This window comes from Saccostrea echinata, unplaced genomic scaffold (genome assembly GCF_033153115.1).
Source record: "Saccostrea echinata isolate AGI-Se365-2 ecotype Australia unplaced genomic scaffold, CSIRO_AGI_Sech_v1 ptg000017l, whole genome shotgun sequence".
Taxonomy (NCBI): domain Eukaryota; kingdom Metazoa; phylum Mollusca; class Bivalvia; order Ostreida; family Ostreidae; genus Saccostrea; species Saccostrea echinata.
In genome coordinates this window covers 2,446,010-2,459,988 of record NW_026889766.1, presented here as the reverse complement: position 1 = coordinate 2,459,988, position 13,979 = coordinate 2,446,010, and the positions used below count along the sequence as shown (strand labels likewise).

The 13,979-nt window shown below is 34.7% G+C and overlaps 2 protein-coding genes across 2 annotated transcripts in view; both read left to right on the top strand.

Moving 5' to 3' along the window:
• The window catches only part of LOC133189221 (protein draper-like), a 133,483-nt gene that overhangs the window by 62,490 nt on the left and 57,014 nt on the right, over positions 1-13,979 (top strand). The gene's annotated exons all lie outside the window — the stretch shown is intronic.
• LOC133189224 (receptor-type tyrosine-protein phosphatase epsilon-like) overlaps positions 1-13,979 on the top strand; it is a 68,843-nt gene that overhangs the window by 31,278 nt on the left and 23,586 nt on the right. The window contains exons 3-5 of the mRNA XM_061324625.1: positions 147-278; positions 8,512-8,643; positions 9,324-9,455. Coding sequence (XP_061180609.1) covers positions 147-278; positions 8,512-8,643; positions 9,324-9,455 — 396 coding nt within the window. The remainder of the gene's footprint in view (positions 1-146; positions 279-8,511; positions 8,644-9,323; positions 9,456-13,979) is intronic.

The window sequence follows — 13,979 nt, the reverse complement described above, 5'->3', positions numbered from 1 at the left end:
ATATACTCATTGCTTGTATTTATCAAAGTTATCTAGCCTGTTTATTGTATATTTCGATGATTGGTTTAAATAATTAAAGAAAATGATTATTTTTCTTAAAGAAGTTTTCCACCAGCAAATTTAAAAACAACCCATCTCAATTACAGAGTGTGTTGATGGACATTATGACCAGAATTGTACTACCAGATGTGGAAATTGTCGAGAGGGATTTTGTGATAAAACAAATGGAAGCTGTCTAGCTGGTTGTAAACTAAACTGGAAGGAACCTTTATGTCAAGGTAGACATTTCAACACTTGCAGCCAGCTATTTACTATAGTAAATTTCTTACGTATTAAAATCTATAAATTTGTGTCTAGATCATTCTGTGATCCCCTTGCAGTCTTATCTAAAATCTTAGAGAGAGAATATATACTAGTGTTTTTTTAGCTCACCTGAGCCGAACGCTCAAGTGAGCTTTTCTGATCACATTTTGTCTGTAGTCCGTCTGTCCGTCTGTCTGTCTGTCTGTCTGTCTGTCTGTCTGTCTGTCCGTCCGTCCGTCTGTAAACTTTTCACATTTTCGACTTCTTCTCAAGATCCACTGGGTCAATTTCAACCAAACTTGCCACAAAGTATCCTTGGGTAAAGGGGATTCAAGTTTGTTCAAATGAAGGGCCACGCCTTCTTTCAAGGGGAGATAATGAAGAATTAGTGAAAAATTAGTAGCATCTTTTAAAAATCTTCTTCTCAAGAACCACAAAGCCAGGGAAGATGAAACTCATGTGGAAGCATCCTCAGGTAGTGTAGATTCAAGTTTGTTCAAATCATGACCCCCGGGGGTAGGGCGGGGCCACAGTGGAGGATCAAAGTTTTACATAGAAATATATAGGAAAAACATTTAAAAATCTCCTTCTCAAGAACAGCAAAGCCATGATGAGTCATATTTATATGGAAGCATCCTCAGGTAGTGTAGATTCAAGTTTGTTCAAATCATGACCCCCGGGGGTAGGGCGGGGCCACAATGGAGGATCATAGAAATATATAGGAAAAATCTTTAAAAATCTTCTTCTCAATAACAACAAAGCCATGATGAGTCATATTTATGTGGAAGCATCCTCAGGTAGTGTAGATTCAAGTTTGTTCAAATCATGACCCCCGGGGGTAGGGCGGGGCCACAATGGAGGATCAAAGTTTTACATAGAAATATATAGGAAAAACCTTTAAAAATCTTCTTCTCAATAACAGCAAAGCCCTAATTGGTCATATTTATATGAAAGCATCCTCAGGTATTGTAGATTCAAATTTGTCCAAATTATGACCCCTCGGGGTAGGGCGGGGCCACAATGGAGGATCAAAGTTTTACATAGAAATATATAGGAAAAATCTTTAAAAATCTTCTCCTCAATAACAGCAAAGCCCTAATTGGTCATATTTATATGAAAGCATCCTCAGGTAGTGTAGATTCAAGTTTGTTCAAATCATGACCCCCGGGGGTAGGGCGGGGCCACAATGGAGGATCAAAGTTTTACATAGAAATATATAGGAAAAATCTTTAAAAATCTTCTTCTCAATAACAGCAAAGCCCTAATTGGTCATATTTATATGAAAGCATCCTCAGGTAGTGTAGATTCAAATTTGTCCAAATTATGACCCCTTGGGGTAGGGCGGGGCCACAATGGAGGATCAAAGTTTTACATAGAAATATATAGGAAAAATCTTTAAAAATCTTCTCCTCAATAACAGCAAAGCCCTAATTGGTCATATTTATATGAAAGCATCCTCAGGTAGTGTAGATTCAAGTTTGTTCAAATCATGACCCACTGGGGTAGGGTGGGGCCACCCTATAAAAGTCTGAAATAGAAATATATAGGAAGATATGTTCTGATGAAGAACTGCAAAGCCATGATTAGTCATTTTGATATGGAAGCATCCTCAGGTAGTGAAGATTCAGGTTTGTTAAAAATGATGACCCCAGGGCATAGGGATGGGCAATAATGGGGGATCGAATATTTTACATAGGAACATATAGAAAAATATCTTCTTCTCAAGAACTGAAAATCATGTTTAGTCATTTTGATATGGAAGCATCCTCAGGTAGTGTTAATTCAATTTTGTTCAAATGATGATCCCCGAGGGTAGGGTGGGGCCCAATAAGGGGATCGAAAGTTTTACATAGGAACATATAGAAAAAAATTTCTTCTCAAGAACTGAAAATCATGTTTAGTCATTTTGATATGGAAGCATCCTCAGGTAGTGTTAATTCAATTTTGTTCAAATGATGACCCCCGAGGGTAGGGTGGGGCCCAATAAGGGGATCGAAAGTTTTACATAGGAACATATAGAAAAAAATTTCTTCTCAAGAACAGAGAAGCTATGTTTAGTCATATTGATATGGAAGCATCCATAGTAGTGTAGATTCAAGTTTGTTCAAATGATGACCCCTGGGATAGGAAGGAGACACAATGGGGGATCAAAATTTTAAAGAGGAATATATGGGAATTTTTTTTTTTAAAAAATCTTCTCAAGTACAACAAAGCCATTTGTTAAAACAAATTATATATTGACATGGAAGCATCATCAGGTCAGGTAGTTTAAAATTCAAGCCCCCCCCCCCCTCCCCGTAATCTTTTCAATACTGAACTGATCTGTGCTTCTGCCTTGCCAATGTGCTCGGGTGAGCGATGTGGCCCATGGACCTCTTGTTTATAAGTAGCGCTAGTGTAACATGATATATGTTTAAGAATTCTGCACTAGATTATTGCAATGTAGGCGTTATCATCTGCCAGATCGTTCCATCCTCAAAAGCTTTTGAGGCACTGATTTTTGCCTCAAATTTCATAGAACAGCATTTTAAATATGAGTTGTCCTGTATTATCACAGAAAAAGTAAATACGAGGAGTATTCAAGAAGATCACGAACAATCTCAATATTTACACAACCACAATTCAGATCAGCATGATATTTGGCAAACATATAGCCATACACATGTTTTATAAATAACATATGTTAAATAATGTTTTGCTCTGTGTTTGTGACGTCACAATTTGAAAATGACGTCAATATGTGGGTGACTTGTGACAAAAAAAAGGGACTCAGTCGTACTCGAGCAACGAACGGCTGTAAAGTTTAACGTGTATCTTGGAAATTCCTTTCAGTAGCATATAATAATTAGTTCAAAGTTTATGAAGACAAAAGACTTGCCAGAAGTTCAAACATTAGTTGGATTAATTGTTTAAGTGAAGAGAGGGAGATGGTTAAAATGATGTTTGTTCTGTTGCCCGGTAAAAGCAAGCTGGGAAAGATATGTGTCCTTAGCTGAGCAATTTCTTCTGAAAGATCGCCAAGTTACAGTTAGAAAAATAGTTGAATATCTTAACATAATATCGCTTACTTTACACTTTCAACATATCAAATATAATAAAAAGAAGGTATCCAAACTTTATCTATATTGGATAAACGACGCCCCAAGGACAGAGGACTCGGGTTGTGATGGTCACCATGCTAATTCTGAGAAAGGATATCCTTATTCATCCATCCTATTGCCTAGACCTGGACATTTCTGACAAACAGACCGTGTTTTTAAAAAAAAATATTTGCATGGTAAGAAATACTAGTAGGAGACTCAGAAAAATCGTTTATTTTCTGTTAACAGAACGCTACAGAGCATGTCAGGAGACCGCCTGTATCACGTGATTCGCACAATGGCAGAACGGTGGCAGATGTGCATTTAAATCGGAGAGGACTACTTTAAAAATAATAAACAATGAAATCTAATTTGATTTCTTTTGTGGAAGTAATTCAATTAATTCGCGAACTTTTTGATCACCCCCGTGTAATTCAACATTTCTGTATACTAACTCAAACAGAGTAACCAGCTCAATCATTTTAAAATAGCTCCCATCGAAATATGACAACTTTTATATTTTTTTCGGAATATCCATTTACGTAGCAAGCGAAGCTTATAAGCTTTCAAATGACGCTTGGATAGTTCCAATCATCTTTAAAGACTCTATTGCTTTGCAATTAATGTAGATATTAACAAATTGTAAAAAAAAAAAAAAAAAAAAAAAAGAATTGACTAAAAATATTTTGGACATGCGTGTGTTTTGCAGAATTGCATCAATTTAGGAAACGAATAATTGATTGAGACATTTTTGTAAAATAGATGAACGTTAATACATATTTTTTTCTTCAGAAATCACTTTCATTCTTACCTTTTTATCAAATATCCAATTTAGAATGTGTTGATGGATATCATGACGAAAACTGCAATCAAAAATGTGGACATTGCCTTCAAGGAGTTTGTGACAAGACAAATGGAACTTGCATGAGTGGATGCTCACCAAACTGGCAGGAACCTTTTTGCAAAGGCAAGATTGCACTCCCTTTTTCCGCATTTCTTACCTAACATAAGAATGGTAGTGTCTTTTAATTATTGCAAAAAGTATACTTACGTAAGACCTTAAAGCAAGTAATCTTGCTTGAAACTTGTCGCTTCATGAACTGAGTTCCAGAGTACAGTAAAGGCAACTCATTAGGATATGTAGTAATGAGGTCATAATGAGTTGTATCGTCATAACATTTGCTCCACTCTGATCGATATATATTAGGAAATATAGCTATTTAATATCAAATATAAGAATCTGTGAAGTTGAAGTGCAATGCACCATTACAAGACGAATGTGTGTACGTTAAATTATTTTATTTTATTGCATAGTTCTAGAGAAGTGATCTGCATTTCTCTGTAAATCATTAGATAATTTTTAATTTTCAATAACGTAGCAAATTCCCTAGTTTTGTACTGTTTTTTGCTTTGATTTTTTTTTCACAAAATAACGAAGTTATATCAGAAATCTGACTATATTAGCATAAGTTTTGATTAATTGATTGATTGATTGTATGTTGTTTTACGTCCGGTTCGAGAATTTTTCACTCAAATAGAGACATCACCATATACCGTTGAAGGGCTTAAACCTTAGATCTTTACTTGGCACTCAGGGCCATTGAGCAGTGAGGGTTCTTTATCGTGCCAACGCCTACCGTGACACGGGACCTCGGTTTTTAAGGTCTCATCCGAAGGACCCGCAACTTTCACTTCAGAGTGCCGAGTGCTTGGCGAAGGAACAGTTGCTATCTATTTTTTATCAACTTAGGTCAGTCGCGGCCGTGATTCGAACACACAAACTTCCGATAACGGAGCGAGCGCTCTACCGACTGAGCTGCCGTGATGGTCATTGGTTTGGATATAGTATAGATACCGAGGGACACACTTAAACATTGGGTAGTTTAATAATTCTTTGTCTGTGAACGTTTTGGCTTAATTTTATATTTCGTGTTTTAAGTTAAAATTGGGTTACATGATGACAAAAATTACTGATATAAAAAGAGAATAATTCTTCAAAAAGACACTTAGAAATTACAAGTAGAATGTCGTCTAGAAAAAAAAGATCTTTGCACCTCCAAAGTCTGGTGTTTGGTGTCTTTTAATAGAAAATGGACTGAGTCGATTATCTTTCCCGGCAGTGCTTTTGCTACAGGTAGGATTCAATTACCAGGCGCCCAGCACAAGATGTGTGTCACACGTCATTCAGATGAGACATTTCAAAATCCTGGTCCTTTGTCATGGTAGGCGTTAAAAAAATAGTTATCCCTCACTTTTAATGATGTTAGCACCATGATTAGATTAAAATATTCACGCTTCACTTAAAAGCAGGTGTCGTCTCTTTATGAGTGAAAAAATTTTGAATGTGAAGCTAAACAAAATACATGAACAGTTAATCAAGCCTAACTATATCTTCTGCATGAAATGGAAAAAAAAACAACAAACTGTACAGATGAAGTTACTTTTACATCTTTTAGAATGTATTGACGGATTTTATGACCAGAATTGCAGTATTATGTGTGGTGAATGTCGTGAGGGATTTTGTGACAAGAAAAACGGAAATTGCTTGAATGGTTGCAAAACAAACTGGAAAGAACCTTTATGTCAAGGTAGAAATACAACGTAAGACTGTTTAACCATGAATATTCTTAGCATTTGTCTTATTAATGGAGATTAAAACTCTATCAAAGTGATGCGTAAATATCAGAGAAATCAGTATAGCAGTGGTTTAAGTACCGGTTAACAATGCGTGTTTTATTGTTGACTTTGTCAATAGTAAATACAGATCTGTCACGTAATGTGGTTTTATATCGTGTAAGTTGAATTTATATCAGGAATATCTATTACTTCCAATAGTTCTTTTTCTGTGGTATCTTTACCACCCTTTATCGGCAACTCGGATACAATCTGTGGATTGTTTAATTCATTCAAATGATGAAGCTTAAATTTATGAAAAACTTATTTTGTCCTTTTTTGTGATTTTACTACAATTTTTTACTACAATAATTATGACTTGTAGCAGGCACTTGTTTCTGTAATAATTTTTTAACCCATAGTAAAATAATGCTATTTTTATATATGCTAAGGGGTTTTAAAAAAATATCACAAAAACAAGTGTCTGTGCTTTGTTTTTGGTGCTAGATAAATAAAAACCTTCAAGGTCCTTAAAAATTGATAAACATTTCATTTGTTAAAACTAAATATTCCTTCAACATATAACTAACAATGTGCATCTAGATGTTAGCAGAAATTGGCCTTAAAAAGTATATAAGTCGTCATTACAAATATGTTTTTCAAACAGAAAGCGTCATAGTACGATTTTAGTAGTACACAATCATACTAAACGTTTTAGCGATCGGCAACTCTTAATGAACGATCCAACGAATAGAATAACAGGGTAGATAAATAATGGACAAGGTTACTACTGTATAAGGTATATTAAGATGTTTCACAATTACATTGGAAAGGTGTGGAACCTTTTGAGCAAAGAGAACCATTAATTAAGATATTTATCTAATTCATTTGAAATACCTCGCCTAGCTGTTAGGAAATAAAATAATCTATTACTACTCACTAAGCTTCGTTTGGAGGAAATCAAGATCTAAGGGGTATTTGCGTGGGGGAGGGGGGGTGAGTGAGGGGCCTTGCCCCCATTTCGATCGAAAAAATATTTTGCCTGCCCTCTGAATGTTAATATCTCCCATAATTCTTGCATTATTTAATAGCAAGAAAATAAATTGACACGAGCAGCATGCGAAAAATATCTTACCCGGGCTAATAAGACCCCCCCCCCCCCCCCCGCCGTTAAAATCTATGATTCGTACCTAAAAGAAACCTGTATTGATCAAACAGAATGAATGGAATTAGATGGGAAATTAAAAATATGCAGATGTTACATGTCACAGTCGTTTCTTGCGGAAATAAGAGCCATAATTGCTCAAAGAACGTAAGCAGTCTTTTCCGGCAAATGGCGATATTCTAATTCGAGTGAAACATTTTCGAAGGGACCAAAAAAAAGGCTAAAAATTTGAAATTTGAAAAAAAAAATAAATTCAATGTTTCTTTTCCTTAGTTATTTCTTTGTTTTCAATATTTAAACAATTCTGCAACCCCAGCCTTTCGCCGAAGAGGATAGAACGACTCACAAGTACATGTATACGGCTGGTATGTGCCACAAAAGAAGACATTTTGATTTTTCTTAATGAACGTGTCATGCACTGACAACATGTATTCCAGAACGGAAGGTTTATCTGTAGAGTTCTTTATCTATTTGTCGAATGTCTTTTATTATGCGACATGTAATCTGTTGTTGACTGCACTTCTCTCTAAATTTGTGATAATCCTGAGGATAAAACTTGTTATTCTCGGTTAAAAAGCACTACAAAGCTTAAATGTTAAATTTGTTAAACTGTTTTACATGTATATATAATGCCGAATTTAGATTAAAAAAAAAATATTTACAGAAATCACAATGATATTGCATTACTAGCAGAGTTGGCGAAATGTGCCGGATTACCGACGATCGCCGGTAGATTTCATACATCTCCGGTGAAAGTCGAAACCATGCAGGACATCGGTTAAATTTTAAAACAATAGTACCTAGAGAAATTAAAGTTTTTCCCGTGTTTAAGGATAAATATCACTGGAAAAAAATCCCACTAAAACTCTTACGGATTGCTTTTATCGTTCAGACAAGGATTGAAAATATTGAGGAAATTGCATAATTTCAAATCAGAATGCATTGTTTACATTTTCTAGAGATCAAGACAAATGAAAAATCTGTTAAAAATTCTTTCTTATAATTTTCGGTAATAAATTGGTTAAATAATAGATAGAGGCCAAAATGGCTGGGAACTCAGAATTATGACGGAACGTCATAGTCATGCAGTTTTACCTGTGACTAATTACTTAACGGTAGGCCCAGAATAGACCCATTGAACTTAACGTAGTTTTTGAAAGTAGGCCAAAAATAGACCCGCGGCACAAAGAATGTTAAAACGGGATAGTAAGAGGTCGGTCTCATGCAAGACTTTAATGTTTTTTTGATTTTCATTCTACTAAATTCAGAATTTTAAGAAAAATGAATAACATTGATGATTTGATTTCATAAGGCTTTTCCAGTAACTCAACACTGGATGATTAATTTAAGAATGTAGTGACGGAGTGTATGACCATAAGTGCAGCACCATGTGTGGGAACTGTAGTGTTGGATTTTGTGACAAGAAAAATGGAAGCTGTCTATCTGGTTGCAAACTGAACTGGCAAGAACCTTTATGTCAAGGTAGACATTTGAACTCTCAAGGCATTTTTATTCTATATATTCATAAACACAATAATTTTCTAGCCTTCTTTATTCTTCAATGTGTAAATAATCAAGTTAGAGGCCCTCTTCCACTCTGGTTTGAAAATACAGCTAAAATTTTATGAGGAAGCCTTAGCTGATGCATTTATTACAATTTTGTTTACCCAGATCTTTAAATATTTAAAGCGTTGTTAGGTATATGTATAATGTTATGTTCAGTCAGATCATATTTATTTTTCATAAATTATTGTATGCTAAATATATATATGTACTACATGAAACGCTTTAAAGAACTTAAAACTTAAGCTAATTTACATGGCTGTAATTGCTTCAAACATTAAAGTTAAAATTTAAAAAAGGGGAAAAAACAACCTTTCTGTGCTTTTCATGCATAATCAATATTGGTGTCAATCATTTAGCATTTTTGTATACCTTTTTGAAACCATTATTAACAATGGTATTTGAGGTGTAGTTTAAAACGTCACAATCGCCACTGCACGCTCACTGACCCTCCGTTTAGTACGGCCTCAAATCCAGTTAATATGTTTTCTTATGAACTGTTTGCTTTTATATAGATTATGTAGGGACTATAAATGGACTCTATAATTAATTATTTAAATGAATTTTGTGCTTACCTTATCATTCAATTTCTTGTTCAGAATGTGCTGATGGATATTATGATGAGAGTTGCAGCAGACAATGTGGACACTGTCTTCAGGGAGATTGTGACAAGACAAATGGAACTTGCATGAGTGGATGCTCACCAAACTGGCAGGAACCTTTTTGCCAAGGCAAGATCTAATTTTAGTGTTAATTTCTTAATTGATTTTATCTGGTATGAGAAGGGTAGTTTCTTTTATTTTTTGCTAAATATCTGTTTTCTTTCAACTGATAATGAAAAAAATGATGTTCACTTGATTATTTATGAAGTGCCTATTTTATACTCTCTCCTTTCCTGAAGCAATTTATTTAGCTTAATTTATCCTCATTAAAAGTCAGGTTAATTTTATTCTGCGTCCACTTAAAACTCAAATTTAAAGAAATAGGAAAAAAACTCAATTGATCAGTATTCGTACTATAACAGTTTGCAATACGATTGAAATAGTGGCCTTCATCATGCTGTTTTCGTTATGATCCCATAAATTCTTTTCAAATCTTGAATTCAGTCGTGGAAATCGTGATAATTGTAGTCTTTGGAGACCAGGTCTTCCAACAAACTGTTCGGAGTTCGATGGGCACTAAAAGTGCTTCTTTATTAGCTAACCTGTTTTTAAATTCTTATGAAGCAGAAAATATTCGAAAAATTTTATATGAGAAGAAGAAAACACTTGTTGTGGCCTTCAACTCGACATTGACATATATGGACGACGTTTTAGCAATTAAAACTAGTCACTTCCATTCATATGTCGACCTCACATACCCCAGTAAATTCGAAATATAAGGCACCAAAGTGCCAGTTCTGTTTCAAACAGGTAGGGGCTCCAAGGGCCAAAATCGGCCCCAATAATATGAATTTTTTAAGTTAGTCCAAAAATGGACTCCACTGATTTTCACTATTTAATATTACTGTATTCCATAAAAAGCAAATTTCGGGAAGTTGAGTACTAAAAGTACCAATGACGTCATATATATGACATAGTCTTGATAAAGTTTGGCAAAATCATCAAAATCTGATACTTTTTGTAAGAAGTTGATCAAATGAAATTCCTCCGCAAGCATGCACCAAAATAAAATTTCTTTTACATGTTCCGTATCAAAGTATCTATCAACATTTGAAGTGTGGTATTGGTGCACGCCAGTGGAGCATTAAAAACCGCCGGTGAATGAAAAGCATTACTGTGTACCCGAGTTATCAATGATCAATTATTATATCAGTAGAATCTACATTAGATATCATTTTGTGGTGTTATTTCATCGTATAGGTTAAAAAAGCCTACTTTCATATACTATTCGAAAAGGAGATAAATTGATAACGATTTACGGCAGGATGGTTAAAATATACACGGATATATTGATCCGCTCCCTGGTTTACACCGCTCCGTGCAACCGGCCTTTTATGAAAATAAATGTAAAATGCAAAACACAATTAAGCCAATCGTAACCAAGCCAAATCGAGAAGTCAGCTTTAAAAAGTATAGTCTTGTGTTACTACTTTATCATAAAGGAAATGAAATGCTCGTTTAATGATACATGTATACGGAATGTCCGTTACATTCAGACTACTTACATAGATCTATGAAATTCTACAACAAGTATATGTTGTGATTATTATTCTCACGATAAAAAGTTAGCATAAAAAGTTTCTCCATTCAACTTAAGTTACATGTAATCAGAAAAATCCACTTATTCAACTGACTGAATTTGATATAAAACCGTATGTTTTAATTTCTCTAGTTTCAAAAATCATTAATATTTTCGATGCATTATCAGTAAGAGTCTGTTCTCCTGACCTGGTACTATATCCGCTAGGTTGGTCCTCTATGCACGTTGAACAGGTTGAGGAATCTACCATATATGGATATTGTCATTTCGCACAGAGGTGCTTACAGCGAGCAATCGTCCAATCCAATGAATGAGCCGAAAAGCATGATGGTCTACTACATGTTTATATTTTACTACAAACGCATGGGTCAGGCAAATTTAGGACGCGATTTCAAATGCTTGTGGGAAAGTCATCTAATAACTATTTTTAATGTTTTTGTAAAAAAATACGAAGAATAGGTACTAATTAAGATTTTCCATGCTCACAATGACAAACAAAGTCGATTTTCCGTGTGAAATAGTACGTTGAAATATCGCTCACAAAGTCTTCACAGAAAATAAGAACCCAGTTTTTATAACTTGATATTCGTAAATTTGCCATGCTACTGGTGTTATTCGTTGTTACTTTGTTATTTGTTCACAAAAAATTAAAAGTTAACGCAGTTATAAAAAAAATCATAAGTCTATTGCTGTACGGTATTTTAATTCTCATGTACATTGATCATAGAACGTGTATTGAGTAGCATACATATCGAAGTTCTATAGGTAGTAAACAATGAAAATACGTGAGTACACCTCAGAGTCGATTTGTTGTAGACCATGGAATAGTCACGTGATATTCATACTGACTGATAGTACAGCACGGGAAAACTGCCAGGCTATTGTCAACAAACGGACTTATACAATGGAGTGGAGAAAACCCAAATTTTACCGTTGTAAAACATTTGTATGTAATTGTGAGCATAGAACTAGTAGATAATGATGTACATGTTATATTAAGTGTGTAAAATGCTTGGAAAAATGCATCATGTCTTTCCGAGAGCGATTTCAAAAACTGGCCTTTTCGAAACGTACATGTAGTATTTTTTGTAGCAACCCATATTGCAACTCATTTAGCTGATTGGTCGGTTTGCCAGTCATGTTGGGTGCCTCATTTTACATGTAAAGAACTCGACCCACAATATGCCTTATATGGCCTAGCAAATATGAAAAAAATAAAGAGGGCTTTAGAATAAATGTTTTTGGTAATTCGCACCCTAGAACATTGATACATTTCACACGTCTAACAATTCCGTCGAAACCGGATGTTAATGATGTCAAACTAAATTCTAAACATCACCATGGTTCGAAGTTTTCCTGGAAAATGCCGAAAATTGCTCAATTTTAACATTGAGATTTTCTGTAAACTGGATCCAAAATAGAACTCATATGCGGGTGCTTAAAACGCACATGTTTTGACGAATCCCCATGTGGAAACAAACATACAAAATTTGTATAAACATGTAGTCGCAATCAATCTTTATTTTTGTACCTATATACCAATCAAATAATTCTTAATATGTACATGCATATTCAAAGTATATTTGCTCCTATATCTTTTAATTACGTCGACAATATTTGTTTAGGTACACGTATTTTCGTTCATGCGACATACCTCAAATGTGTTTCCAGAAGCAAAATGCATATTTTAAATATATGTTCCTATGGAAATTACTAAAAATATTCAGGTATACGGGGCCTCGTTTATTTATTTATTTTTTTTTTTTTTTTTTGGTTTCGTTTTTTAAAGAGGTGGGGGTGGGTGTCATCAAGAAAAATGAATGATATGACGAGCAAAAAAAAAAGTCATACATTTTGACAAGAAAGAAGAAAAGGGAATGAAGTAGGGCCTTGTTCATGTAAAATCAGGAGCGTAGCTTCCATTGTGGTAATGAGGCAACTGCCTCACTAGATTTTTCACCACCCCACTCCTTCCCATAATCAACAATACATTGCAGAAAATACGTAAAATTAATGGAATTTAAAGCATTTTAAGCAGTTCTATATATTGTTGAATTGAAGTTTTATAGAAATAAAAACAGTTAATAAGATGCGTTTTCATCTTTAAATGTTGTAAAAGTTTTAGTAAACGTATTTAATAACTTTTTAAATTCTTTTACAATATGTAGTATCACGCTGAAGTCTTAAATAAAGAAATCGGTACTGCAAATGATATTTTATTGCAATTTAAAACCTCACACTCCATTTTCTGTCGGAGTGACTCCCGCCCCTTTCTACCCTGGACCTACGTCGAGCCTAAGGAGGCCTCAGACCTCTTGCTGCTATGGTTTTGCCTCACTAGAATTTAAAGGCAAGCTGCGCCCCTGAAAATCAATCTTGCGCCGAGATAGTAAAATGTTCTTGCCTGTACATGTATTTCTACATGTATCTTGACATGTATATTTATAAGCTTTGGTTTACGTACGCAGCACTGCTCTATTTGTACACATAATCAAAGTACTGTGAGTACTGATAGACGGTGGCATGAAAGATTTTGTTTGATTGTTTGTTTGTTTTAATTAAAACGTCCCTCTCGGGAATTTTTCACTCATAATGAGAAGCCACCATTGCCATTGGTGGGCTGCAAATGTTATATCTATACTCAGCACTCAGGGCCATTGTGAGGGATCTTTTTTTCTGGCCAGCACTTACTGCGACACGGGACCTCAGTTTAACGGTCTCATCCGAAGGAACGGTCTCCACATCACGCAGTGGGATTCGAACCCGCGACCTAAGGATCGACTCCTTACTCCTTGACTCTAGAGCAAACGCTCTAATTACTGGCCACTGGCATGAATGAATTAGATGAAATAAAATGATATGAGAATCTGTAAAATGATATGGAAATTATGAAAGATTGTTGCAATGTTTCACAATACATGTATTTGATGAGTTTTTTTAATATTTGCGTCAGTATGATGAGGACATATATTAATTGAAGTTGTTAAACAATTTGTTGCATGAAATTTTCTACATTTATTTAGTTTTATTATGAAATAATGTTTGAAGAAAAA